The sequence below is a fragment of the Caretta caretta genome, chromosome 1 (assembly GCF_965140235.1).
Source record: "Caretta caretta isolate rCarCar2 chromosome 1, rCarCar1.hap1, whole genome shotgun sequence".
NCBI lineage: Eukaryota > Metazoa > Chordata > Testudines > Cheloniidae > Caretta > Caretta caretta.
Genome location: NC_134206.1, coordinates 355,240,052 through 355,266,104, shown reverse-complemented (window position 1 = coordinate 355,266,104; position 26,053 = coordinate 355,240,052). Strand labels below are relative to the sequence as shown.

The 26,053-nt window shown below is 47.6% G+C and overlaps 1 protein-coding gene across 1 annotated transcript in view; it reads left to right on the top strand.

Annotated features, from left to right (window-relative positions):
- HCLS1 (hematopoietic cell-specific Lyn substrate 1) overlaps window positions 1–26,053 on the top strand; it is a 56,040-nt gene that overhangs the window by 5,936 nt on the left and 24,051 nt on the right. The window contains exons 2-3 of the mRNA XM_048824912.2: window positions 1,245–1,328; window positions 4,093–4,166. Coding sequence (XP_048680869.2) covers window positions 1,245–1,328; window positions 4,093–4,166 — 158 coding nt within the window. The remainder of the gene's footprint in view (window positions 1–1,244; window positions 1,329–4,092; window positions 4,167–26,053) is intronic.

The window sequence follows — 26,053 nt, the reverse complement described above, 5'->3', positions numbered from 1 at the left end:
AGGAACAGACTGGCTAGTGAAGGAGAAACAGAGCTGAGGAACAGGGTCACTGAGTTGGAAAATGAAGTGGAGAGGCAGGCAGTAACAGAAGATGGAAGAGCAAGGAAGAAGAGAAGAGCAGTTAGTCCGAGAAGATGATAGGAAGAGACAATGGCGATTGCCAGTGTTTGGAGCCCCAAGAGGATAGAAGATACAAGGGAATTCTGCAGAATAATGTACATCCTGCCGCTTCCACATTTAGTCTTCTTCAGTTGGCCTCTTCCATTCTTCAGGTCCCTGTAGCTGCCATAGCCTTCCCTCCTAAACTCCTGGTCAAGACCCTGCCTACCCCCCCCCCCCAAAAAAAAATCCCAAACACACACACACACCCTCCCCCAACTTCTATGCAAACTCTCCTGTTTTCAGCTGTTTGCTGGCTCCTGTGCTGCTGACTGGCCAGCAGGCTGCCTTTGCAGGCTGACTGCTTGAGGAAGCCCCACCACCAATCAACGGCTCTGCTTCTCTTACAACATACTGCCCCCATCAGACTCCGAAACTGAAAACAAACTAGGAAGCAAGCAAAAAGAAAAGGAGTACTGGTGGCACCTTAGAGACTAACCAATTTATTTGAGCATGAGCTTTCGTGAGCTACAGCTCACTTCATCAGATGTAAGCAAGCAAACACTCTTTCAAGAATTCACTCACCGGCCCGAAGGAAGAGGCGCTTGAGTCCCTTATTCTCCAACAGATCTCCACTCAGACCCCCCTGTTTTCAGCTCTGTTTGCTGGCTTCCATGCTGCTGTGTTGCCTAGGGAAGTTGTTCCTCCCCAAGTCGAGGTTCAGCTGTGATCAATAGAGGGCTCTTCCAGCCAGTGGACAAAGGTGTAACACGATCCAATGGCTGGTAGCTGAAATTAGACAAATTCAGACTGGGAATAAGGCAATAATTTGTAACAGTGAGAGTGATCAACCATCGGAACAACTTACCAGGCTCATGGCGGAGTCTCTACCACTGGAAATTTCTAAATCAAAATTGGATGTTTTTCTAAAAGATCTGCTGTAGGATGTTGGGGAAACTCAATGGCCTGCGTCGTATTAAATGAGTATAAATAAATGGTCAGGCTAAATGATCACAGTGGTCCCTTCTGGCCTTAGAATTTATGAACCTATGAGTCTGGTCATTGTGCACTTTACATTGTGGATGGGAGGAGACTATAGGCTCGTCCCAACCCTGCCTCTAACACTGTGTTCTCACCCTGTGCAGATGTGGAAGGCAGCTGTAGGGCACAATGTGGCCGTGAAGGAAGAGTCCCAAGGAGATGACTGGGACACGGACCCTGATTTTGTGGTGAGTTTCACTCATGTTGCTGGACTGTGTCAATCATGGGTACGCAGAGCTAAGAGCTGGGACTTGAGCCCTGAATAGGTCCTAGGAGAGAGATGGGGCTAGAGAGTTCATTCTGCTCCTTGGGGATGTTTGTTGCTGGATCTACCAGCCTGGTCTAGTGGCTGGGGCACCTGGCTGAGAACTGGGTGACCTTGGGTGCTCTTCCCAGTTCTGCCATGACTTGCTGTGCATGCTTGGGCGAGTCACTTCTTCTCAGTGCCTCTGATTCCCTTCCCAGCATTTTTGTTTCATGTCTCTTTAGACTGTAAGCTTTTGGGTGCAGACTGTAAGCAGATCAGGGCCCCACAACAGGGCCCCAATCTCCACTAGCAGCTTTAGGAGCTACCCTCATACATGTAGTAACAATTGGCAGTCTCTGCTCAGCAGAGGTGTAAGACTGACATAGCAGGGGTCTGCAGTAGAACTGTTCTGGGGGCAGGACTGGAATAGTAGAGTGCTGTGGGTTGGGGTTGAGGGTCATCAGCAGAGCTGTGTGGGAGACCAGAGTTTGACTAGGAGATGCTGTGGATGGTCAGGCTTGTAGAGCATTTAAGGTACTTGTAGGCAGTAGGGTGGTGCAGTGCTGTGGGTTGATACGTTTTCCAGCCACAAAGAGCAGCCATATTCTTAGTCTGGGTGACTTTATTTTTGATTAAGGGAAACAACAAAAAACTCAAGTCAAGTAACTTGAGAGAGCGGTGTGTCTCCTCTATAACATTCTGTGTCCCAAAATCGCAACTGCCCCTGCAGAGAGTGGGTTTCTAGACATGCAGAGGTGCATTCTCTCTCTCTCTTATTCACTCCATCAATGAGTTGTTTGAGTCTTTACAAAAAACAAAATCAGAGTGATCCATCTCACCTAGGACACTGGCATGCAGGAATCTCATAGCTTTAATTTCTTTGTATTTGTACATTAGCATGTGTATGTCACTGGTGCAAACCACACTGCAGGAGTAAAAATGACAAGCTGCTGATTTTTCACTCGTGGCTGCAAGTAAAGAGCAGTGTGGGAGGGTGTTCCACTTTGCAAACTGCAGATACCAGTCCTCTCCCCCTCCCACTGTGGCACAAGAAGAGACATTGCCTCACCCTTAGCTTTCTGCTGCAGTTGCTCACAATACATCCAGATGTAAGTAGGCTGCATGTGGGTTGGTATCACAAATAACCGTGAGGGTGCAGTCAGGTAACATTGCAGAGCATCCTGTGACCCTGTTGGTTGCTCACCCTGTGGCACAGTGACTCTGATGGTGCAGTACCCCATTGCTGGTGCCTCTGCAAAGTTCTGGTTCAGTGGACGAAACCTGCCTGGCATCTCTGCCAAGGATCCCACCAACTTCATGGGCAGATGTCCTAGTACAGATTACTGCCCAAACAACCTCTCTGGTGACAGATCCCTGGAGCTGGAGGCCATATGTGCTGCAGGTCTGGGGCTAGGGCAGTGTCAGAGCTAGAGCTGGTCAGGAACCAGAATTTTCAGCTCATGGGAATATCGATGTTAAAAGAAAATGGTTGCAAATAGAATGGAAAGCCAAAATTTTGAAATTTCCTGAGAAATGAAATTTTAGGGAAAAAAGAATTTGGGTTGGTGGGGTGGGGGTCAATCAAAATATTTTGTTTCTGTTTAGACTTTATTATATTTTTATTTTATAGTAAAACAAAACAATCACGTTATTATATTTAATATTTATATTGTATTTTATAATTTATAATATAAAATTCCTTAACAGAAAATTGAAATATTCCATTCCGATAAGGTCCAAACGGAACATTTTGACTTTATTGAAACATTTTGTTTTGATTCTTATGCAAAATGAAATTTAATCAGAATTGACACATTCCAGCAGAATGTGTCAATTCAACTAATCAGCATTTTCTCATGGGAAAAAGTTCAGCAGGAAACTTTTGATCACATGTAGTCCATGCGCTCATCTGCCTGGGGAAGCCACGTGTCTCCTCAGGGGGGAATTTCTAAGGGGGGGTCTCTGAATGCAGACAGGCCTGCAGTCATACTGAAATAGTCTGAAAAGCACAAGGTGCCACCAAGCTGAAAGAAATTTTTTTGGAGACACAGCTGCTTCCTTTAGATGGAGCCTGCCCAGCTGTGGGGTAATACCATGCTGGGGATCTCAGTCCATTGATGTGTATGGGTGTGGTAAGGTGACCCCCTGTGCCAGGATCGCAGCTTGTTAAAAGGTGCACGTGCAGTAATGGTGACCCTGTGCCACGGGTGAGTCTTGCTCCATCCATGGGTGCGTGCACAGTAATGGTGACCCTGTGTCATGCGTGGGTCTTACTCCATCCATGGGTGCGTGCACAGTAATGATAACCCTGTGCCACGGGTGGGTCTTGCTCCATCCACGGGTGCATGCACAGTAATGGTGATCCTGTGCCAGGGAGTGTCTGCCTGTTGATGGAAGCGTGCATGGTAATGATGACTCCTGTGCCTGAGGGGTCTTGGCCCATTGATGTGGGTGAGAGGTAATGGGGATCTCTGTGCTGGAGTTTTTGGCCAGTTCTAGGGGCAGGTGAGCAGGGCAGTCGCCCAGGGCACCAGCTTCCAGGGACCACCGAAGTGCTGTGCCCTCCGCTGTTTTCAGCCCTGTCCAGTAAAACACCTGGGCCTAGTCCAGTCTGCAGGCAGCAGAGGAGCGGTTCCCTGCACCCAGCGCTGTCGTCCCCAGCAGCCCTGTGGGCTCCTCTCATGGGGCTTGGGTTTGTTTTGCAGAACGACATCTCAGAGAGGGACCAGAGATGGGGAGCCAAAACCATTGAGGGCTCCGGACGGGCCGAGCACATCAAGTAAGTCTCCCCCTTTTAGCTGTTATCCAGGCTGTCTGCTAGCACCTAGGAGCTGCCAGATCAGCTCAGTCCAGGGAGCCATTTGGTCCAGTCTCCAGAGCCAGGTGTGTCAGATGGGAGATTCCCAGGGCTGGGGAGGGGAGTCACAGCCACATGCCTGTGCACAAACACCAACCTTCAAACCCTCCCAGGTGGTCCATAGCTAATTCTAGGTTCTTATTTTGGAGTGGCACTCATCCTTCCACTAGTCAGGCAGCGTAAGGGGAGGGGGAGAAAGGAAGGGGCAAGGGGGAGGAGCTCTCTACCCAGTCCCACAGCCACCACCACATAAACACACCTGTCCCCATGCAGCTGGCATGGCTTGGCCACCCTCAGCACTGCTGTATCTGTTGGTTGGGGGTGGGGGGCATATTTGGCCTTTGAGAATGTTTGGTTTAGTCCGGCCTCATTGCTCTTCCCCTCCCACACATCCCTGCCTTAGGGTCAGACTTGGGTGTCTCCTCCCTGTTCTGCTCCTCTCTTGCTGTGGGGCCAGTTTCGGGTGCCTCCTTCCTTGGCCCCCTGACCTCCTCACTCTGCTCTTCCCCTGCCCTGGGGCCAGGGTTAGGGTTGGGTGCCTCTGGGGGGATTCCCCCCATGTGACCCAGCCCATTAGTGGGGGCCCAGTGATGCTTTCTGACCCTGCCTCTTGGACTGGATTCATCGTCCCCCTCCCCCACCAGTTTGGTGACTTGGCCTCAAAGGGGCAAGGTATGTTCTGGTGGACTGTCTCTGATCTATCCTCAGACTCTGCTCAGATCTTGTATACTGGCCATTTGGGATGTAGGATCCAACAGATGCTGTACGGTTTGGGGCCCCAAGCTGTGTCCCATTTGAACCACTGCGTGAGTAGGACCTGACGACACATATCCCAGCTCCAGTGGCCCTGGCCCAGCCCCAGCACATCTGGCATAACTCTGTTTCCGTCTGTCTCTCTCAGAGACCAGGACATGGGCGGTCATGCCTAGTGGTTAGAGCAGGAGTTGGGGGCCAGGAATCAGTGCCAAGGGCCAGAGCTGGAGTCAGAGGCCAGAGCCAAGGGCAGGGCCAAAGTCAGAGGTCAGTAATCGGAGCTGAGAATCAGAGCCGGGTTATCTGGAGCAAGGCAAGGTGGGGCCAAGGCAGGAATAGGACTGGAACAAGGCTGGAAACAAGCAGGTGCAGGAGCTAACACAGCCATGGGCAAATGCTTTGAGCAGTCACTGAACTACTGCTGGGCTTAAGAGCAGGTCTGCTGACTCTCCCCACCAATCAGGCACTGTAGCCAGTCAGGCAGCCTGCTACATGCCAGCTGCACATGTCAGGTTGCCCAGAGACTGACTCTGCTGCAGACCCTGATTCCTGAGGGCACCCATCCCTGCCCCCAAGGGTGCCTGCAAGGGCCTCAGGCCCCGGTTTCTCCGAGTACTTCTGGTAGAACTCACAGTAGGGTTGGGGTGTGGATGTTCTCTACCAGGTCCCAAGACCACTTGTCCGCACTGTAGCCCTCCCAGTCCACCAGGTTTTGAAGCTTTTCCCTAACTCACTGAAAGTTCAGGATTTGATGAACCAAGCATGCCGCCCGCTGCAGACCGCTATGGGTGGTGGTGGCGGGTTTGAGGGGTTTGGGTGTAGGCTCCCACTGTAGAGCGGTAGTCTAGTTTGGTGGATGGGTGGCTGAATTTTAAGGTTCTGGGTAGAGCGCCACACCTTGTTCCCCCATGGACAGATTAGGGGCAGCCTGAGGATCTTGGTCCATGTGCAGTTTGTAGGCTGCTTTGGAGGACTGCAAGGATTCCTTGAGCTCCTGGTGCACTAGATGGGAGGCTAAACACACAGTGGCTGGTACTGGGGAACTTACAGGTAAGTCTGGGCAGAAGTGGGGGTGAGAGACATAGTTCCCAAAGAACTATGGGCTCTGCTGGATCGAGGCGTGGATTGCATTATGATAGGATGATTTGGTGTAGCACAGGAGGCAGAGGCAGTCATATTGGTCGTAACTCAGAAAACAGTGAAGAGACTGCTCCAAGATTTGACTGACTCTCTGCTTGCCCATTACACTGTGGGTGACAGGCGGATGAGGTAAGGGAGTCGATGCTAAGGAGTCTGCAGGAATTCCTGCCAGAAACAGGAGATGAACTCAGGTCCTCAGTCTGACACAATGCCTGTGGTAAACCATGGTAATGAAAGACATTTTCCAGGAAGCTGTCTCCCATGTGGTAGAACAGTAAGCACAGGATGAAGCGTGCCATCTCTGTGAGGAGACTGACAGCACCCAAGATTACTGAGTGTCATGGGAGCATGGCAGCTCCGCAATGCGGTCCATTGATATAGCAGACCAAGGCTCTGGGGGCATGGGCAGAGGCTGGAGGAGACCTAGAGGTTTTGATCGTGGGTTCTTAGTACAGGTGCAGAAGTCACCTACATAATCTTTGATGTAGGCCTGGCCACCAGAAGCTCCTTGAGACCAGATTCCAGGTCTTGAATTGACCAGAATGGCCTATAAGCAGTGGATCATGGCATAGCTTCAATACGTGAAGCCTAGGTTTTCCCTCTGGAACATAAATATAACTCTTGCAATAAAGGATGTCATTTTCTAAATGGAACTCGGAGTTGGGTTGGGTAGTCGCCTCATTCAGGGTCTGGTGGATCTGGTTTGCAAACAGGTAATTGAGAAGGAGGGAGCAGATGGAAGACATCAGATTGCTCTCAATGATCTCATTGGCAAAGTTGGACACCTTGAACACAGTGACAACAGGCTCTTTGCCAATGCGAGATATTCATCTTTGAGGCATACGAAAAGCAGACTTTGACTCCCTCAGGGAACTGATGGGCAGGATCCCCTGGGAGAATAACATGAGGGGGAAAGGAGTCCAGGAGAGCTGGCTGTATTTTAAAGAATCCTTATTGAGGTTACAGGGACAAACCATCCTGATGTGTAGAAAGAATAGTAAATATGGCAGGCGACCAGCTTGGCTTAACAGTGAAATCCTTGCTGATCTTGAACACAAAAAAGAAACTTACAAGAAGCGGAAGATTGGACAAATGACCAGGGAAGAGTATAAAAATATTGCTCAGGCATGCAGGAGTGAAATCAGGAAGGCCAAATCACACCTGGAGTTGCAGCTAGCAAGAGATGTTAAAAGTAACAAGAAGGGTTTCTTCAGGTATGTTAGCAACAAGAAGAAAGTCAAGGAAAGTGTGGGCCCCTTACTGAATGAGGGAGGCAACCTAGTGACAGAGGATGTGGAAAAAGCTAATGTACTCAATGCTTTTTTTGCCTCTGTCTTCACGAACAAGATCAGCTCCCAGCCTGCTGCACTGGGCAGCACAGCATGGGGAGGAGGTGACCAGCCCTCTGTGGAGAAAGAAGTGGATCGAGACTATGTAGAAAAGCTGGACGAGCACAAGTCCATGGGGCCAGATGCGTTGCATCCGAGAGTGCTAAAGGAGTTGGCAGATGTGATTGCAGAGCCATTGGCCATTATCTTTGAAAACTCATGGCGATCGGGGGAAGTCCCGGACGACTGGAAAAAGGCTAATGTAGTGCCCATCTTTAAAAAAGGGAAGGAGGAGGATCCGGGGAGCTACAGGCCAGTCAGCCTCACCTCAGTCCCTGGAAAAATCATGGAGCAGGTCCTCAAGGAATCAATTCTGAAGCACTTAGAGGAGAGGAAAGTGATCAGGAACAGTCGGCATGGATTCACCAAGGGCAAGTCATGCCTAACTAATCTATTTGCCTTCTATGATGAATCATAGAATCATAGAATCATAGAATATAAGGGTTGGAAGGGACCCCAGAAGGTCATCTAGTCCAACCCCCTGCTCGAAGCAGGACCAATTCCCAGTTAAATCATCCCAGCCAGGGCTTTGTCAAGCCTGACCTTAAAAACCTCTAAGGAAGGAGATTCTACCACCTCCCTAGGTAATGCATTCCAGTGTTTCACCACACTCTTAGTGAAAAAGTTTTTCCTAATATCCAATCTAAACCTCCCCCACTGCAGCTTGAGACCATTACTCCTCGTTCTGTCATCTGATACCATTGAGAACAGTCTAGAGCCATCCTCTTTGGAACCCCCTTTCAGGTAGTTGAAAGCAGCTATCAAATCCCCCCTCATTCTTCTCTTCTGCAGGCTAAACAATCCCAGCTCCCTCAGCCTCTCCTCATAACTCATGTGTTCCAGACCCCTAATCATTTTTGTTGCCCTTCGCTGGACTCTCTCCAATTTATCCACATCCTTCTTGAAGTGTGGGGCCCAAAACTGGACACAGTACTCCAGATGAGGCCTCACCAATGTCGAAAAGAGGGGAACGATCACGTCCCTCGATCTGCTCGCTATGCCCCTACTTATACAAGTATGAGATAACTGGCTCTGTGGATGAGGGGAAAGCGGTGGACGTGTTGTTCCTTGACTTTAGTAAAGCTTTTGACATGGTCTCCCACAGTATTCTTGCCAGCAAGTTAAGGAAGTATGGGCTGGATGAATGGACTATAAGGTGGATAGAACGTTGGCTAGATAGTCGGGCTCAACGGGTAGTGATCAATGGCTCCATGTCTAGTTGGCAGCCGGTATCAAGTGGAGTGCTCCAAGGGTCGGTCCTGGGGCTGGTTTTGTTGAATATCTTCATTAATGATCTGGAGGATGGCGTGGATTGCACCCTCAGCAAGTTTGCAGATGACACTAAACTGGGAGGAGTGGTAGATACGTTGGAGGGTAGGGATAGGATACAGAGGGACCTAGACAAATTAGAGGATTGGGCCAAAAGAAATCTGATGAGGTTCAACAAGGACAAGTGCAGAGTCCTGCACTTAGGACGGAAGGATCCCATGCACCGCTACAGACTAGGGACCGAATGGCTAGGCAGCAGTTCTGCAGAAAAGGATCTAGGGGTTACAGTGGACAAGAAGCTGGATATGAGTCAGTAGTGTGCCCTTGTTGCCAGGAAGGCCAATGGCATTTTGGGATGTATAAGTAGGGGCATTACCAGCAGATCGAGTGATGTGATCGTCTCCCTCTATTCCACATTGGTGAGGCCTCATCTGGAGTACTGTGTCCAGTTTTGGGCCCCACACTACAAGAAGGATGTGGAAAAATTGGAAAGAGTCCAGCGGAGGGCAACAAAAATGATTAGGGTACTGGAACACATGACTTATGAGGAGAGGCTGAGGGAACTGGGGATGTTTAGTCTGCAGAAGAGAAGAATGAGGGTGGATTTGATAGCTGCTTTCAACTACCTGAAAGGGGGTTCCAAAGAGGATGGATCTAGACTGTTCTCAGTGGTAGCAGATGACAGAACAAGGAGTAATGGTCTCAAGTTGCAGTGGGGGAGGTTTAGGTTGGATATTAGGAAAAACTTTTTCACTAGGAGGGTGGTGAAACACTGGAATGTGTTACCTAGGGAGGTGGTGGAATCTCCTTCCTTAGAAGTTTTTAAGGTCAGGCTTGACAAAGCCCTGGCTGGGATGATTTAATTGGGGATTGGTCCTGCTTTGAGCAGAGGGTTGGACTAGATGACCTCCTGAGGTCCCTTCCAACCCTGATATTCTATGATTCTATGATTCAGTTGCCAACACGTAACTCACATATTCATGTCAAGCACATAGCATTTATGCTAGGCCCAAATGGTCAATAGCATATTACAACATATACATCCCAGGACTGGATGGCCTTGTTCCACTCAGCATCAACTGTCAAGTGTTGGAACTCCCCTGCATATTTAGCAGCTGGCCGGCATCCCTGCTATAACACCAGACACGCGGTTTTGGCAGCATGCTTGCAACTCGGGTAATCAAAGATCATCGCCATAGCTCGAATGAATCTCTCAAATTGGCCCAGGAGTGGGTTTGATTTTTCCAGGAGCAGAGAGGCCCAAGTCAGGGCCTCCCCAGGAAGCAGGCTCAGAATCAATCCCACCAAGGTGTGGTTAGTGGGATACGACTGTGAGTGTAGCAGGAGGAGGAGCCAACACTGATTTAGGGACACATGAAATTAGTCACAATTGCCATTGGACTTGTCAGGCAGAGGGAGCTTGGGCTCATGGGAGCAGGGGTCAGAGCTGAAGGCGATGTGGCTTGAGTTTATAGGGCTGCATTCTGCAGAGTGGCAAGTTGGGCCTGCAAAGTCTATGGGGTCCCACTGTCTTCATCAGAGAGATATAGGCCTTTTTAGGATCCATGCTTGCCGTATAGGCTCTAGTTCCCTGACGGTTTGTGGTTTTAGGGCTGCCCAACCTGTCAGAGACCAGAATGTGAATAGCCATGCCTAGTGGTTGGAGCAGAAGTCAGCAGCCAGATGCCAGAGCCAAGGGTCAGAGCTGAAGACAGAAGTCAGGAACTGGAGCAGAGGGTCAGAGCAGGGATACCTGTAGCAAAGCAAGACAGGAGCAGGGCTGGAAACAGGCAGGTGCAGGAGCTAATGCAATCGTGGCTGAATGCATTGAGCAGCTGCCAAACTACGCCGCTGCTGGGTGGAATAGCTAGTCTGCTGTCTCTTCCTACCCATCAGGAGGTGTAGCCAAACAGGCAGCCTACTACAGGCAGCTGCATTCATTAGACAGTCTCAGGTTTGGCCCATGTTAGTGGCTACGATCCAGCCTCATGCTCATGGACCCATTCGGGGCCCCAGACCCTGGTTCATGTCTATTAGCAGCTGGCCATGCCTGCTGAATGTCAGGAAGTAAGGGTTATGCTTTGTGGAGGTGTTTGCAATGTTATAAACATAGGTCAGCTCTGGCAGCTAGGAAGGTCAGTCTCTCCGCTGTGTCTCTGACTGGGTCCTTGGCCCTACTAGTGGCATCCAGTTGGCTCACTCACAGAGGCCATTGCCTTGTGGGTAGTCGGTTGTCGTCCTTATGCCAGATTAGGTCAGCCCAGAGGTCAATTTCCCCCCGTCTCCAGCGGCAAGTGGAACCCCAGTTATCTGAGCTGGAATCCCAGAGTGTATAAGGCAACACTGCTGAGCCCACTGCTTTGCAGGCTCCGCTGGAGGCATGGGCTGCACTTGTTGGCAGTGGCTGCAGCGTCACTGTCATAACGATATAATTGATTGGCAGGTCACAGTGACAAAGTGAGTCGCTTGTGTGCATGCAAGCACAGTCAGCTGGCCTGTGGGGATGAGGCTGTGGCAAGTCTGAACTGGGATGCTAGCTAGTAGCCAGGGTTGAGGTCACTGGTACACAAGCCCTAGACAGGAAAAACAGATTCTTTGTGTTATAATGTCAGGGTTACTGCACCTTTGAGACCTGCTGTAGTCTGCTCTAGGAATGACCGTCAGATCTCAGGCCTCAAGCTATCTCCTCTCTGGTCAGACACCTGCATCCCTCTCCTTTCTGTCTGGGGCTTTAGGCTACAGCCCCCTGCTCTTTACTGCCATTGTCCTGTGGTCTGACAAACATCCAGCCCCTGCTCTCTGGTTTCTGTCCAAGGACAATGACAGTGTTTTTGCAAATGAGCAGACAGCTCTTCCTAAGCAAACACATTTATTAAAGGACAAAAGCATACAGAAAAAAACAATACAGGCATGTACACACACGCTAAACATACCAGAACTCTCCCAGCCACCCTTTTGTGGGGGGGAGGGATAGCTCAGTGTTGGGGGGGAGGGATAGCTCAGTGGTTTGAGCATTGGCCTGCTAAACCCAGGGTTGTGAGTTCAATCCTTGAGGGGGCCATTTGGGATCTGGGGCAAAAATTGGGGATTGGTCCTGCTTTGGGCAGGGGGTTGGACTAGATGACCTCATGAGGCCCCTTCCAACTCTGATATTCTATGATTCTATGATTTTGGGCCCTGGCAGGCCAAAGTCCTTCCAACACATTAGCAAGGGTTTGGGACCCTCTTGGACAAAAGGTCCTGTCCATTTTCTAGCCCAGAAAGAAGGCACTGAGTCTGGTTAAGCTCAGCCTCTACATCTCAGAAATCTTTTCCTCCCAGCGTCATGGAAACTGGTAAAACCCATACATCCTCCTTGCCCCAGGTGGCCAAGCTTCCAGAGTAGGGTATTGGCATGCCCAGCCTTGGGATTCTGTATTTATCACCCCCTCGCAATTTCAGATTCCACAGGAACACCCAGCTCCCATGAGCCAGGAACACATAAAAATACATCACCTATATTGGTTCAAAGGGCTATGAATAGTCTATGGCTCAAACCATCTGGCCCATCTCAGTAGAAAGTCTTTTTTGAAGTTTTCATGCTTTCAATGTAAGATATGCTCTGGTCCCCATGTCAATCAATATCTGTCACACTTTGTAAGCAGCATTGTAGAAAGAAGTGATGGATAGACAGACAGACATCAACTCTGGCAGCTTTGGGTGCCAATTCGAAGAGAGCCTGTTGGGGGGGCTCTAAGCGAGCAAGAGGTGCAGGGGAGAGAAGGTCACACAGAGTGGTGGTATTTCACTAGAGCTCGGTGTAAGGGAATGACGATAGATCCTCCCTGGCACCAGACCTCCTCTAGTTGTTTCCTTACCTCTGGGACGGGCTAGTGATGTAGCTGGGAAGGGTCCTCCAGCCTATGGGACTGGGCATGACAAGCAGGACCTCCTCAGCCATTATGAGACCAAGAGAGCCCAGGAGATCAGCACCATTACTTGTGAGTGACATCTCCCTGTGTGGATGGAGTTTGTGCCATCACTCCCACTCCTAGGAGGTAGCCCAGCTGCAGTGCTCTGTCTGGGAGGGGGAAGGGGAAACCACCAGGACACCTGGGCCTTATGAATAAAAGCAGCTTTAGGACTTCAGATTTGCAGAGTTCCTGGGGACAAGGCAGGTGTGACTCTGCAGTCCCTGGAACTGCAGCTGCTCCCATCGTTGGCCTTTGGCATCTACCCAGAGTGAACAGAGATTTGGCAGGTTAAATGGCTGAAAAATAGAACAGGGGCTTCTGCATTTATGTCCTGATCCCACAAGCCAGAGCTCAGTCCCCTGCCCCACACGCAGTCTCCCAAGGGCTCCTTGTACAGGGCTATGGGAGACCAGGGGAAGGTCACATATGCCTCAGCACCCGCTGCCAACGAGCCAGTTAGGTCCCCACAGACCTCGCATTTCATCCACTCTCAGCCCTCTTCCATCTCCACCCACTTGAGAGTCTGAGCCAGATGGAATGTGCCCCTAAGGGCAGGGGTGGGAGCCCTTGAAACCTAGAGCAGGGGGAACCCTTTAGGGGTGGAGGAGATGTCATAGAATAGAATATCAGGGTTGGAAGGGACCTCAGGAGGTCATCTAGTCCAACCCCCTGCTCAAAGCAGGACCAATCCCCAACTAAATCATCCCAGCCAGGGCTTTCAAGCCTGACCTTAAAAATATCTAAGGAAGGAGATTCCACCACCTCCCTAGGTAATGCATTCCAGTGTTTCACCACCCTCCTAGTGAAAATTTTTTTCCTAATATCCAACTTAAACCTCCCCCATTGCAACTTGAGACCATTACTCCTTGTTCTGTTGTCCGCTACCACTGAGAACAGTCTAGATCCATCCTCTTTGGAACTCCCTTTCAGGTAGTTGAAAGCAGCTATCAAATCCCCACTCATTCTTCTCTTCCGTAGACTAAACAATCCCAGTTCCCTCAGCCTCTCCTCATAAGTCATGTGTTCCAGTCCCCTAATCATTTTTGTTGCACTCTGCTGGATGTTTTCCAATTTTTCCACATCCTTCTTGTAGTGTGGGGCCCAAAACTGGACACAGTACTCCAGATGAGGCCTCACCAATGTGGAATAGAGGGGAACGATCACGTCCCTCGATCTGCTGGCAATGCCCCTACTTATACATCCCAAAATGCCATTGTTGACTCATATCAGCTTCTCGTCCACTGTAATCCCTAGGTCCTTTTCTGCAGAACTGCTGCCGAGCCATTCGGTCCCTAGTCTGTAGCGGTGCATGGGATTCTTCCATCCTAAGTGCAGGACTCTGCACTTGTCCTTGTTGAACCTCATCAGATTTCTTTTGGCCCAATCCTCTAATTTGTCTAGGTCCCTCTATATCCTATCCCTACCCTCCAGCGTATCTACCTCTCCTCCCAGTTTAGTGTCATCTGCAAACTTGCTGAGGGTGCAATCCACACCATCCTCCAGATCATTTATGAAGATATTGAACAAAACCGGCCCCAGGACCAACCCCTGGGGCACTCCACTTGATACCGGCTGCCAACTAGACATGGAACCATTGATCACTATCCGTTGAGCCCGACAATCTAGGTGGTGTGTCTTGGGGGTCGCAGCATGGGTGGGAATGATTCTGGCCTTGGGAGTGGTGCACACGGGGTACACTCCTGGCTGGGGATTGTGTGTGTGTGTGTGTGGGGTGCATGGTTTGTGTGTGAGAGAGGGATTCTGGCATACAAAAGGGGACTGATCCTGGCCTGGGGGTCACTACTAAGGCTGAACCATTTCCCTCAGACTGAGCTAACAGACACCAGTGCCCGCAGCTCTGATGGGATTTTTGGTTTCTGAGGAACAGTGAGGGGTAAGTAGGCTGTTGCCATGGTGATGTCTACTTACAGGAAGAGGAAGTGGTGACTGCATTCACTGACCTGAAATCAGCCAAATAAGGGCTTCTGCAAATCACCAGCAGTGAAACTGGGGGGAGGGGACTGGGGGCATGTGCTTTTGCACCCATTCCTGTCGCCTACTCCGCTTGGGTCTTGCCTTGAAGGATTCTGGGTGTTTCCTTTGGGCATGGCTCATGCTGTGACCTCTCGCTCCATGCTTAAGGAGCTGGGATTTGTGCCCTGGCACCATAGCTTTGTCCCAAATCCAGCAGCTCCTGAAGTGCACTCTGTCATGGCCCAGGGAACACCTACTCAGCATCCACCCTTCTGCAATCCTGGGCTGGACTCCGATTCCCCAGTTGGTAGAGGCCCTAATCCTGTGGCCTGTGAGGCTGTGGCTAGGCATGGACATGGCATGCCAGCCAGTTACGTGCCAGCTGCTATTTCCCGCCCAAAACAGGCCCGTGGTCCTGCACAGGGGCCTGCAGGGGATGCATTGGCAGTGTCACATTTTCTGTGCTGTTTTAGTGGTGGAGACAGCACTTCAAGAGCAAAGTCTGCAGACAGCCTGAAACAGTAGCTCTGGAAGGTGAGAACTGTCACGTTCCTGTATGAGATATGGATTGGCAACAGAGCTTGCTTGTACACCCAAATGGGTTCATCATAGAACTGGAAGGGACCTCGAGAGGTCATCTAGTCCAATCCCGTGCACTCCTGGCAGGAGTAATTATTGAGACTGGGGGTGGCCAACCTGAGCCTGAGAATGAGCCAGAATTTACCAATGTACATTGCCAAAGAGCCACAGTAATCCATCAGCAACCCCCATCAGCTCCCCGCCAGCCCTGCTCCCAGTGGCTCACAAACACCAGCAGCCCTGCCGATCGGTGCCTCCCCCTCCCTTTCTGTACGTCCCAATCAGCTGTTTTGTGGCGTGCAGGAGGCTCTGGGGGGAGGGGGAGGAGTGAGGGCACGGCAGGCTCAGGGGAGGGGGTGGGAAGAGATGGAATGGGGGCAGACCCAGGGGTTGAGCAGTGAGCATCCCTGGCACATTGGAAAGTTGGCACCTGTAGCTGCATCCCCAGCGTCAGTGCCTACACAAGGAGCAGCGTATTAACTTCTGAAGAGCTGCATGTGGCTCCGGAGCCACAGGTTGGCCATCCCTGATAGGTGTTTGTCTAACCTGCACTTAAAAATCTCCAATGAGGGAGATTCCACAACCTCCCTAGGCAATTTATTCCAGTGCGTAACCACCCTGACCGTTAGGAAGTTTTTCCAAATGTCCAACCTAAACCTCCCTTGCTGCAATTTAAGTCCATTGCTTCTTGTCCTATCTTCAGAAGTTAAGGAGAACAATTTTTCTCCCTCCTCCTTGTAACAACCTTTTATGTACTTGAAAACTGTTATCATGTCCCCTCTCAGTCTTCTCTTTTCCAGACTAAACAAACCCAATTTTTTCAATCTTCCTTCATAGGTCATGTTTTCTAGACCTTTAATCATTTTTGTTGCTCTTCTCTGGACTTTCTCCAATTTGTCCACAACCTTCCTGAAATGTGGTGCTCAGAACTGGACACAATACTTCAGTTGAGGCCTAATTAGAGTGGAGTAGAGCGGAAGAATTACTTCTCATGTCTTGCTTACAATACTCCTGCTAATACATCCCAGAATGATGTTTGCTTTTTTGGCAAGAGTTACATTGTTGACTCATATTTAGCTTGTGGTCCACTATGACCCCCAGATCCCTTTCCACAGTACTCCTTTCTAGACAGGTTTCAGAGTGGTAGCCGTGTTAGTCTGTATTAGCAAAAATAACGAGGAGTCCTTGTGGCATCTTAGAGACTAACAAATTTATTTGGGCATAAGCTTTCGTGGGTTAGAACCCACTTCATCAGATGCATGGAGTGAAAATACAGGAGCAGCTATAAATACATGAAAGGATGGGGGTTGCTTTACCAGGTGTGAGGTCAGTCTAACGAGATAAATCCTGCTGTTAATTGATTTATCTCATTAGACTGACTTCACACTTGGTAAAGCAACCCCCATCCTTTCATGTATTTATAGCTGCTCCTGTATTTTCACTCCATGCATCTGATGAAGTGGGTTCTAACCCACGAAAGCTTATGCCCAAATAAATTTGTTAGTCTCTAAGCTGCCACAAGGACTCCTCGTTATTCTTCCTAGGCAGTCATAAGATCTTTTAATGCTCTGCAGGCTATGGGTGAGGTTCATTTATGTAAAGTATTTTATACAAAGTGCCACCTAGTGGCCAAACAGTAAAATGCAATTTAGCATTCCATTACATCTCCCTCTTTAAGTTCTACATTCCTACCATTTACATTATTACACGGTCTTTGAAGTTCAGTACAGAACACTAAGTTAAGTGTGTCTGAATCACACTGTTTTTCTAATTACTCTACCTGAAGGCATAACAGCTTGGTCTTCCGTTAGTATCAACAATTGACTGGTTGGTTTGGAATCCTTGAGTCATTGTCTTCTGCACCTGCTATTTGTAGAGTTTTCTCTATTGATTGCTGTTGCTGAAGAACAAACTGTAGGAGTTGACAGTCAGTCTTGGTCACATATGATCTGGGTGTGGAATTCTTTTTTTGTTGTTTTTAAACAACGATATCTGAAATTGTCCATCCATTTTTTCCATCCAATTTGACTTGAACACAGTCACCAGTTTCTAGGCCTGGCAGCTCTCTAACTGAGTGACGTCTGCTGTAAAAGTGTTCATAAGGTTTTTTTTTTAGGCTTTTATCCAGTTTGGTCACTTTCTTCATGTCTGGCCCATTTTGGAAATAGGTTCTTTTCAGAACTTGGTCTGAATTGTCCTCCCATTAGGAGTTGTGCTGGACTACATCAAGTAGCTGCTATTGGTGTTGGTTTGTAACTCAGAAGGGCAAAGAATGGATCTTCCTACTGTATGATTTCTTGGCTGTCTGTGCAGCTCTCTGTCTTTCCGTTTACTTGGAGGTAACGTGGGCTGCTAGTAATATGATCAAAATCATATTTTGTTTAGAATAACGTAAATTCTGTTTCAGTGAATTGTGGTCCATTGTCTGTCACTAGCTGTTCTGGAATGCCAAAGTGAGCAAAAGTGCACCAGTTTCTCAATAAAACTATGATATGGTATGTCTGTCAAATATGTTATTTCTATACACCTGGGAAAATAGTCCATGATGACAAGGTCATGATGTCCTCTGAATATTCATAAATCTGCAGCTAGTTCTTCCAAGGTCTATCTGGTAGGGGTGTTGTTATTAAAGGTTCTTTGTGTTGTATTGGTCTATTAGTTCTGCAAGGTTCACATGCAGATACTTTATGTCCTTGCTGATGCCTGGCCACCACACTGACTGGTTGGCCCATTCATGGCATTTAGTTAATCAATGATTCCCTTCATGGACGAAGTTTAGGATTTCTCTTCTCATTTCGTTTGTAATTGCCTTTAACAATGAGTGCATTTGACTCACGTAATACACACTGCAAAGTAGTCTCTTGTCACTTCGTTAGCGTGGTTTAGGTACTTGGGCCAGCCACCCCAATGTAACTTAGAACTTCCTGAAGTTGTGTGTCTGTTGTAGTTGATTTTTGGAGCTGGAGTAGTCTCTTTCCTGACACTGGTCTGTATGTGTCCACAGCATCCACATACGCCTTTACGTCATCTTTGAGCTCATGGGTAGCTGTGTGTGGTGCTGGGCTCCATGATGGAATGTCTGCTAGTCCAGATTCTTCCCAGGAACATATTTAGTAATTGGACTAAATCGCATTAACCTTAGTAATAGACTTTGGCATCTCTGTGCTTGATCCAGGTCTTTTCCATTGCTGAGAGTTACAAGTGGTTTGTGGTCTGCTATCAGCGTAAATGAATCTAGTCCACACAGATATCTGTTAAAGATGTAACATGCCCAAACACTTGGCAGGCACACCTTGCCAATCTGTACATATAATTTTTCTGCTTCTGTGAGTGTGCAAGAGCAAAATGCATCTGGCTTCCACTCCAAGCCCTGTTGTTGCAACAATACATAGGTCGTAGTTACTTGTATCCTCACTGACCATTGTGGGTTTGTTCACATCATAGTACTTGAGAACTGGAGCTGTAGAGATCATTTGAAGGCAATTTCTTGATTTACCCCTCATAGCCAAGAGGTGTTGGATTTTAATAATACATTCATAGAATCATAGAATATTAGGGTTGGACGGGACCTTAGGAGGTCATCAAGTCCAACCCCCTGCTCAAAGCAGGACCAATCCCCAACTAAATCATCCCAGCCAGGGCTTTGTCAAGCCTGACCTTAAAAACTTCTAAGGAATGAGATTCCACCACCTCCCTAGGTAATGCATTCCAGTGTTTCACCACCCTCCTAGTTAAAAAGTTTTTCCTAATATCCAACCTAAACCTCCCCCACTGCAACTTGAGACCATTACTCCTTGTTCTGTCATCAGCTACCACTGAGAACAGTCTAGATCCATCCTCTTTGGAACCCCCTTTCAGGTAGTTGAAAGCAGCTATCAAATCCCCCCTCATTCTTCTCTTCCGCAGACTAAACAATCCCAGTTTTGCATTCAAAACAATTCAATGGTTTTGTCACTGTAGAAAGGTCCTGAAAGTATCAACCGAGGTCATATGCCATCCCCAGTATGTGTCTCAGTTCTGGTATGTTAGTTGATGCATTCAATTCATGAATGGCTTTTACTTTCTCAGGGCTAGGACAGATCCCATCTTTGTTTATTGTCTATCCTGAAAACTCAATTTGGGGTAGGCAGGAAACACATTTTTCCTTGTTTTGCTTCAGTTCAGACTGACCAATTAGGCTTAGGGTGAGTGTTTTGTTGTGTTCTTCCATTGAAGATCCATATATCAGAATATCATCCATGAAACTACAACTTCAATTTGTTTTCATTAACAGTTCTGCCATCGGTCTTTGGAAAATTAAAGGTGCACTGGTAATCTTCGAAAGCAAAATCTCTCAAAGGGTCTGATTGGAGGATTGGAGGATTGGGCCAAAAGAAATCTGATGAGGTTCAATAAGGATAAGTGCAGGGTCCTGCACTTAGGATGGAAGAATCCAATGCACCGCTACAGACTAGGGACCGAATGGCTAGGCAGCAGTTCTGCGGAAAAGGACCTAGGGGTGACAGTGGACGAGAAGCTGGATATGAGTCAGCAGTGTGCCCTTGTTGCGAAGAAGGCCAATGGCATTTTGGGATGTATAAGTAGGGGCATAGCGAGCAGATCGAGGGACGTCATCGTTCCCCTCTATTCAACATTGGTGAGGCCTCATCTGGAGTACTGTGTCCAGTTTTGGGCCCCACACTACAAGAAGGATGTGGATAAATTGGAGAGAGTCCAGCGAAGGGCAACAAAAATGATTAGGGGTCTGGAACACATGACTTATGAGGAGAGGCTGAGGGAGCTGGGATTGTTTAGCCTGCAGAAGAGAAGAATGAGGGGGGATTTGATAGCTGCTTTCAACTACCTGAAAGGGGGTTCCAAAGAGGATGGCTCTAGACTGTTCTCAATGGTAGCAGATGACAGAACGAGGAGTAATGGTCTCAAGTTGCAGTGGGGGAGGTTTAGATTGGATATTAGGAAAAACTTTTTCACTAAGAGGGTGGTGAAACACTGGAATGCGTTACCTAGGGAGGTGGTAGAATCTCCTTCCTTAGAGGTTTTTAAGGTCAGGCTTGACAAATCCCTGGCTGGGATGATTTAACTGGGAATTGGTCCTGCTTCGAGCAGGGGGTTGGACTAGATGACCTTCAGGGGTCCCTTCCAACCCTGATATTCTATGATTCTATGATAAATGTAGTTTATTTCTTTGGATAAAGGAATCTGCTGGAATCTCGAGGCATCCAGCTTGCAGAATACTGTAGCTCCTTTCATTTTGGGAAGGAAGTCATCCAGTGCTGAGAGGATATATTGTTCTCTCACAGCTCCTTCACTGAGGCTTTTAAGATCCAAACATATCTGTATTTTTCCATTTTGCTTTATAAATGGTACCATTGGGGCACACCATGCTGTTGGCTCAGAGATTTTCTTGATCATGCCAATCCACTTCATTCTGTTTAATTCAGTTTCCACTTTAAGGGGTAGGAATCCTATGAGGTGTATGTACACTATATGGTTCAGCAGTTTTTCTTAAAGTGATTTGTATTGGATCTCCTTTCAAAGTCCAATATGACCCAATATTCCATCAATTTCTTCCACATTTCTCACTAGGCCCATCATGGCTGCCACGCTGCAGCTGGGAAGGCTGATGGTCAGTGGTCCTTTAATCACATACACCCTGAATGCAAAGCTGTTGTCTTTGAAAGTTGTTTCTATTGTGAACTGGCCCAAGTTCAGAATATCTCCAGGGCTAGTCAGAGCTGTGTCAGGTGACTTCAGCTCTGGGAGAGGCTGAAAGTGACTGTAAGTCCCTTCTCAGATGACTGTGACATCAGCTCCTAAGTCAATAGTCTTGCCATGAATATTCAGTTTTACTCTCCAGACAGGCTCTGTGTCCTCAGAAGTGACGTATCCAAGCAAGAATAGTGCTTGATTGTCTGTAGTTTGAGTCAACTCCCTGACTTCCTTAGTGCAGGGTATTTCCTGCATTTATTACACCACGTGCCTCTGGCTGGATATGGATCAGCTCTTGGGATATGATTTTTTCCACACCTTGTGCATGTAGGCTGGAATTTGTCCCTCTTAGGCTAGGAATTCTCTCTCCTTGCCACAGAGGTTTTATGATAATGACTTTTAACCTTTGCTCTATGTATAGCTATGGCTAGGATTAAAACTCTCTTAAGCTGTAGCTGCTGTGAAAGGTTTTATCTGTTATCCCCATAACCAATCTGTTCTTGATATTTTCATATTTTGCATTCCCCAAAACTGTAGTTTTCAGCCAATGTATGCAGAACTCTTGTAAAACATTCTACATTTTCCCCTGGTTCTTGAATTCTCTGGAGAAAACTTGCTCTTTCATAAAAACACATTTCTCTGAGGTAAAAAGTATGCTTCAAACATAACCAGAACCCTTTAATAGTCATCCTTGTGACTGTCTTCAGTAAAGTCAAAGGATTTAAAGATATGTTCTGTTTGTTTCCCCAGAGCATAAATTAAAGAAGATAACTTGTGTATCCCCAGTTTCCTTGTGAAGCTTAGCAGCAAAGCGAAATCTTGCAAAATCTTGTTTCTAGTCTGTCCATTCTGAAGGTTTGTCAAAGCTGAAGTTCTCCATGTCATTGAAGAGGGGCATGTGGATTCTTTGTTGCTTTGGTACTTCTATTTTTGTTTGTAGTTTACTCCTGATACCATGTCATGTCCCTGTGCTAGATATGGACTGGTTACAGAGCTTATACACCCTAGCTCTGTTCAGCATAAGATCCTTTAATGCTCTGCCAGGTATGGTTGAGGTTCATTTAAATAAGGTGTTTTATGCATAGTGCCACCTAGTGGCTGAACAATATAATACAGTTTAGCATTCCATTACAAGAACTGCCCCCGTCCTACCAATAAGAAAAGGAGGACTTGTGGCACCTTAGAGACTAACCAATTTATTTGAGCATGAGCTTTCGTGAGCTACAGCTCACTTCATCGGATGCATACTGTGGAAAGTGTAGAACATCTTTTTATACACACAAAGGATGAAAAAATATCTCCCCTCCCACTCTCCTGCTGGTAATAGCTTATCTAAAGTGATCACTCTCCTTACAATGTGTATGATAATCAAGGTGGGCCATTTCCAGCACAAATCTAGGGTTTAACAAGAACGTCTGGGGGGGGGGTAGGAAAAAACAAGGGGAAATAGGTTACCTTGCATAATGACTTATCCACTCCCAGTCTCTATTCAAGCCTAAGTTAATTGTATCCAATTTGCAAATGAATTCCAATTCAACGGTTTCTCGCTGGAGTCTGGATTTGAAGTTTTTTTGTTGTAATATCGCAACTTTCATGTCTGTAATCGCGTGACCAGAGAGATTGAAGTGTTCTCCGACTGGTTTATGAATGTTATAATTCTTGACATCTGATTTGTGTCCATTTATTCTTTTACGTAGAGACTGTCCAGCTTGACCAATGTACATGGCAGAGGGGCATTGCTGGCACATGATGGCATATATCACATTGGTGGATGTGCAGGTGAACGAGCCTCTGATAGTGTGGCTGATATTAGGCCCTGTGATGGTGTCCCCTGAATAGATATGTGGGCACAGTTGGCAATGGGCTTTGTTGCAAGGATAGGTTCCTGGGTTAGTGGTTCTGTTGTGTGGTGTGTGGTTGCTGGTGAGTATTTGCTTCAGGTTGGGGGGCTGTCTGTAGGCAAGCCTGGCCTGTCTCCCAAGATTTGTGAGAGTGTTGGGTCATCCTTCAGGATAGGTTGTAGATCCTTAATAATGCGTTGGAGGGGTTTTAGTTGGGGGCTGAAGGTGACGGCTAGTGGCGTTCTGTTATTTTCTTTGTTGGGCCTGTCCTGTAGCAGGTGACTTCTGGGAACTCTTCTGGCTCTATCAATCTGTTTCTTCACTTCCACAGGTGGGTATTGTAGTTGTAAGAATGCTTGATAGAGATCTTGTAGGTGTTTGTCTCTGTCTGAGGGGTTGGAGCAAATGCGGTTGTATCGCAGAGCTTGGCTGTAGATGATGGATCGTGTGGTGTGGTCAGGGTGAAAGCTGGAGGAATGTAGGTAGGAATAGCAGTCAGTAGGTTTCCGGTTTAGGGTGGTGTTTATGTGACCATCGTTTATTAGCACTGTAGTGTCCAGGAAGTGGATCTCTTGTGTGGACTGGACCAGGCTGAGGTTGATGATGGGATGGAAATTGTTGAAATCATGGTGGAATTCCTCAAGGGCTTCTTTTCCATGGGTCCAGATGATGAAGATGTCATCAATATAGCGCAAGTAGAGTAGGGGCATTAGGGGACGAGAGCTGAGGAAGCGTTGTTCTAAGTCAGCCATAAAAATGTTGGCATACTGTGGGGCCATGCGGGTACCCACAGCAGTGCCGCTGATCTGAAGGTATACATTGTCCCCAAATGTAAAATAGTTATGGGTAAGGACAAAGTCACAAAGTTCAGCCACCAGGTTAGCTGTGACATTATCGGGGATACTGTTCCTGACGGCTTGTAGTCCATCTTTGTGTGGAATGTTGGTGTAGAGGGCTTCTACATCCATAGTGGCCAGGATGGTATTTTCAGGAAGATCACCGATGGATTGGAGTTTCCTCAGGAAGTCAGTGGTGTCTTGAAGATAGCTGGGAGTGCTGGTAGCTTAGGGCCTGAGGAGGGAGTCTACATAGCCAGACAATCCTGCTGTCAGGGTGCCAATGCCTGAGATGATGGGGCACCCAGGATTTGCAGGTTTATGGATTTTGGGTAGTAGATAGAATATCCCAGGTCGGGGTTCCAGGGGTGTGTCTGTGTGGATTTGATCTTGTGCTTTTTCAGGGAGTTTCTTGAGCAAATGCTGTAGTTTCTTTTGGTAACTCTCAGTGGGATCAGAGGGTAATGGCTTGTAGAAAGTGGTATTGGAGAGCTGCCGAGCAGCCTCTTGTTTATATTCCAACCTATTCATGATGACAACAGCACCTCCTTTGTCAGCCTTTTTGATTATGATGTCAGAGTTGTTTCTGAGGCTGTGGATGGCATTGTGTTCTGCACGGCTGAGGTTATGGGGCAAGTGATGCTGCTTTTCCACAATTTCAGCCCGTGCACGTCGGCGGAAGCACTCTATGTAGAAGTCCAGTCTGCTGTTTCGACCTTCAGGAGGAGTCCACCTAGAATCCTTCTTTTTGTAGCGTTGGTAGGGAGGTCTCTGTGGATTAGTATGTTGTTCAGAGGTATGTTGGAAATATTCCTTGAGTCAGAGACGTCGAAAATAGGATTCTAGGTCACCACAGAACTGTATCGTGTTCGTGGGGGTGGAGGGGCAGAAGGAGAGGCCCCGAGATAGGACAGCTGCTTCTGCTGGGCTGAGAGTATAGTTGGATAGGTTAACAATATTGCTGGGTGGGTTGAGGGAACCATTGCTGTGGCCTCTTGTGGCATGTAGTAGTTTAGATAGTTTAGTGTCCTTTTTCTTTTGTAGAGAAGCAAAGCGTGTGTGGTAAATGGCTTGTCTAGTTTTTGTAAAGTCCAGCCACGAGGAAGTTTGTGTGGAGGGTTGATTTTTTATGAGAGTATCCATTTTTGAGAGCTCATTCTTAATCTTTCCCTGTTTGCGGTAAAGGATGTTGATCAGGTGATTCCGCAGTTTCTTTGAGAGCGTGTGGCACAAGCTGTCAGCGTAGTCTGTGTGGTATGTAGATTGCAATGGATTTTTTACCTTCAGTCCTTTTGGTACGATGTCCATCTGTTTGCATTTGGAAAGGAAGATGATGTCTGTCTGTATCTGTACAAGTTTTTTCATGCAGTTGATAGATTTCCACTCCATATGGCTAAATGAAGTGCCTTACATAATGACAGGTTTCAGAGTAACAGCCGTGTTAGTCTCTATTCGCAAAAAGAAAAGGAGTACTTGTGGCACCTTAGAGACTAACCAATTTATTTGAGCATAAGCTTTCGTGAGCTACAGCTCACTTCATCGGATGCATACTGTGGAAAGTGTAGAAGATCTTTTTATACACACAAAGCATGAAAAAATACCTCCCCTCCACCCCACTCTCCTGCTGGTAATAGCTTATCTAAAGTGATCACTCTCCTTACAATGTGTATGATAATCAAGTTGGGCCATTTCCAGCACAAATCCAGGTTTTCTCACACACACCCCCCACAAACCCACTCTCCTGCTGGTAATAGCCCATCTAAAGTGACCACTCTCCTTACAATGTGTATGATAATCAAGGTGGGCCATTTCCAGCACAAATCCAGGGTTTAACAAGAACGTCTGGGGGGGGTGGGGTGGGGGTAGGGGTGGGAAAAAACAAGGGGAAATAGGTTACCTTGCATAATGACTTATCCACTCCCAGTCTCTATTCAAGCCTAAGATAATTGTATCCAATTTGCAAATGAATTCCAATTCAACAGTTTCTAACACGGCTGTTACTCTGTGTGGGTTTGTGGTGGCGGGGGGGTGAGAAAACCTGGATTTGTGCTGGAAATGGCCCAACTTGATTATCATACACATTGTAAGGAGAGTGATCACTTTAGATAAGCTATTACCAGCAGGAGAGTGGGGAGCGGGGAGGTATTTTTTCATGCTTTGTGTGTATAAAAAGATCTTCTACACTTTCCACAGTATGCATCCAATGAAGTGAGCTGTAGCTCACGAAAGCTTATGCTCAAATAAATTGGTTAGTCTCTAAGCTGCCACAAGTACTCCTTTTCTTTTTGCGAATAGAGACGAAGACAGCTGTTACTCTGAAACCCGTCCTACCAATGGGGTGTTAACTCTGAAACTACTTCCCTGCTG